Below are 3,251 nucleotides of genomic sequence, written 5' to 3' on the forward strand. Positions count from 1 at the left end.
GCTCTTTCCACTGAGCTAAACCAGCTAGGGCTCTCAGACTTATTCTTTAAAATCAGACTTACTTATCTAACTGTCTTCTCCTTATATTCAATTCAATGTTTAATAAGCACCTTAAATCAAACAAATCCACAAATTAACCAATCATTATCTCAAACTATCCCCCCAAGTCCTACTTCACCTTTACCAAATATCTACTCTTCTTCCTGTGTCCTATATACTACTTAATAGTACAATAACTTAATCATTCTAGATATGTCTCCATATTCACCACTCTGAATTCAGATTATTTTTTAAGAATTAACTCATGAATTATTCTCTTCTTGAAGACTTCACTGAACCTCTAGGCCAGGGGTGGGCAAACTTTTTGACTCGAGGGCCACAATGGGTTCTTAAACTGGACTGGAGGGCCGGAACAAAAGCATGGATGGAGTGTTTGTGTGAACTAATATAAATTCAAAGTAAACATCATTACATAAAAGGGTACGGTCTTTTTTTTTAGTTTTATTCATTTCAAATGGGCCGATTCTGGCCCGCGGGCAGTATTTTGCCCACGGCTGCTCTAGGCTAAACTGAGTTTCCACCTCTATATGTTGTGCATATGTTACCTTTCCTGGACACTTGCTCCTACCAGGTAACCAAGAGGCAGAGGCAGATGGGAATGATATGAATTCAGAGTGTTGATTTTTTTTTTCGTTTTTAAAACTACAGTTTTAATATTCTAACAACAACACAATCTAAGGAGCCATGGAGACTTGTGTAAGAAATATCCACCAAGATACTGTGTTTCTTTCTAGTGTAGGGGTGAATTGTAAGAAGAAACTGAATTACCTCAGCATCAACAAACAGCCTTTTTCTTTTACACAGTAATTCATAAGTGATGAAATTTCTCTTCACTAGTTCAAAATTAGTCAGGAAAGGAGCTAAACTAGCTGGTCACACCCAGAAACACAACGATTTGGCAAGCTCCGGTCACTCGGCTCATGGAAAGGTGATGATTTGCAGAAAAGTTGCTTGATTCTAGTACTCCATTCCTTCACATCTGTAGAGGAGTCCGATACAGCCACTTTTCTCTGTCAACTTTAAGCTGCGTACAGGCAAAGAGATCACAAACTGCTGGGAGGGCACAGTTATGGTCTGGGGGAAGTTATGTTCCTCCTGCAGGGGTGAATTAAGTAATACTTCCTTGGCCTTCTTTCGTAGGAGCCACTTGTCTTCTCCTGAGGATAACTGGCTGAGGTTTCCCGTCTTCTTTCCTGGAGAGACCCAGCCAGCTGTATTAAAGGGACACCAGGAAGTGGCCACCGGACTCATAAGCTTTTGTTTGCCAGCTCTGTCTTTGGGATGTGCTTCTTTGCATGAGGGTGTGATGAGCCACTCTGACAAGGAACTGTTCCTTATCATTTTGAAGGAATCAGCAATTTTGGAAGCAGTCATTGCCTTTGATAGTTTAGCTTGTTCTGCTGCCTCTTTCCTGGAAGGACAGAGCCACATATTCAGGGAATCTGGATGCTTCTCTGATTCAAATTTTGGTTCCACAGGCATACCATTTTTATCCTTTCCTTCTTTCTCCAGCGGCCACTTAGACATGGCTTCCTTCTCACAATTTTCATCACACACACACTCTGCAAAGCTTGTACAGGGCTCATTGGCTTTGCAGACTCCTCTACTTTATATGGGTCCTGATGGTTCCGGACAAGCCAATCCTCAATAACCATGCTGGGAGTGGACAAGGGTTTCTTGGCCTCACTGTGGTCATTCAGGCACTTCAGATTTCCCAGGTTTTCAATCTCCACACCTTTGGGCTGGTTGCCCTGACAATTGGTATAGGAATCGGACTTGACAAGCCAATCATTCACATTGTAGGACTCATGGAACACCTGGAACAGGCGCTTAAACTTCTCACTGGTTTCACAGCTGCCATTCCCAGGCATCTCCAGCTTTGGAGAGTCCTGGTCAGTCAACAGCCAATCAGAAAGACTCATCTCATCTTGATCAAGAAGCTCTGGATCTTCAACCTTTTCAGTATCAATGGAGCATGAACTGGTGGTAGAACAGCTGCTACCCTTTTCATAATTTGGTTTTTCAGGAACAACTTCTTGTTGGCTCTTGTGGAGCCAGTTTTCCAAGCCCTTTAGGTTGCCCCAGACATTACTAAAGACACTGCAGGTTCTGGAGGAAGTCTGACTATTCTCAAAGGTCTGCTCTTGGGTGAGCCAGTCCTGGAGATTGGTGCTGGGTGTGTAAGGAGCTGAATGACCATTGATCGGGTTGCTTCTAAGGAGCCATTCACTGAGAGGGACAGCTGTGGTGCTGGATGCTGACTTCTGCTCTAGCAATGGCATAAACCCTCTTTTCTCCATGAAGGCCCAATATTTGATGAGCTAGCATGAGCCATCAACTTCTCAGGAATTTGGATGGTCTTGAGGGACCCAAACGTGGTGATGGCCTGGCGCAGAGCAGTTGTGTCTGCTTCAAAGAGTAGGACAGTCGAATCTTCAGGTATGAGGGTCAGATTGCCCAGTCTCTCCAGGCACACGGACACTTGATTGGCTAAATCTTTGTTTTGGGTGCACTCCAGTTGATGAATAAGACAATTGAACTGGCCCAGTAACCAGTAGAGCTGCTGGGCCTGCTGCTGAAGTGTCTCCTCTTTAAGCTGATAGATGAGATCTACCTGTTCATACAACCACACCTCCCAGCTTCGAAGGCATTCCAAGTGACGGCTTATGCAGCTGTGAATCTGGGCTTTGATCTCTCGCAAGTTATGTTTAATTTGCTGTTCAGCCCGGAGAACTCCACCAATGGTAAGCTCCAAGTCCCTCTGTGCATCACGACACCTCAGAAGGGGTTCTCTCTTACTGAAGCCATTCTGGTCCTGTGAGGTACTCATTCTCACTGTTCCGACTACAAACGCCACTCCGGATGATCCGAGGGGACCTTCGGTGCAGAGACACCGCCTGACACACGCTGAGGGCCGAAAGGCAGAGTTCTCGCGATCCAGAGTGTTGATTTAACTTCCATAATTATCACAAATTGTTGTCCATGGACCACATCACATATTTCAGTATTATTATTTTCATCTATCTCTCCTGTGACATCTTTGCTCTTTGTTGGAAGAGATGAGGTTCTATTGGTCTTTGTATCCCTGATACCAAGCCCAGAATCTGACATTCAGAGAGCACTGTTCAGTTTAGTTCAACAAATAATATTACGAATTCCTGCACTGGTGGGATCCAGCTGGCCACCCTCAT

General features: G+C 44.4%; 1 protein-coding gene across 1 annotated transcript; it reads right to left on the minus strand.

The window, feature by feature from the left end:
* Positions 1–686: 686 nt before the first annotated feature.
* Positions 687–2,991, minus strand: LOC132237244 (nuclear receptor coactivator 4-like). The gene is given in 4 exon segments (XM_059701454.1): positions 687–1,143; positions 1,146–1,658; positions 1,661–2,362; positions 2,365–2,991. Coding segments are annotated over 4 exon segments (1,851 nt in total). The 5' UTR covers positions 2,891–2,991; the 3' UTR covers positions 687–1,033.
* Between the last annotated feature and the right edge of the window lie 260 nt (positions 2,992–3,251).

The sequence above is a fragment of the Myotis daubentonii genome, chromosome 6 (assembly GCF_963259705.1).
Source record: "Myotis daubentonii chromosome 6, mMyoDau2.1, whole genome shotgun sequence".
NCBI lineage: Eukaryota > Metazoa > Chordata > Mammalia > Chiroptera > Vespertilionidae > Myotis > Myotis daubentonii.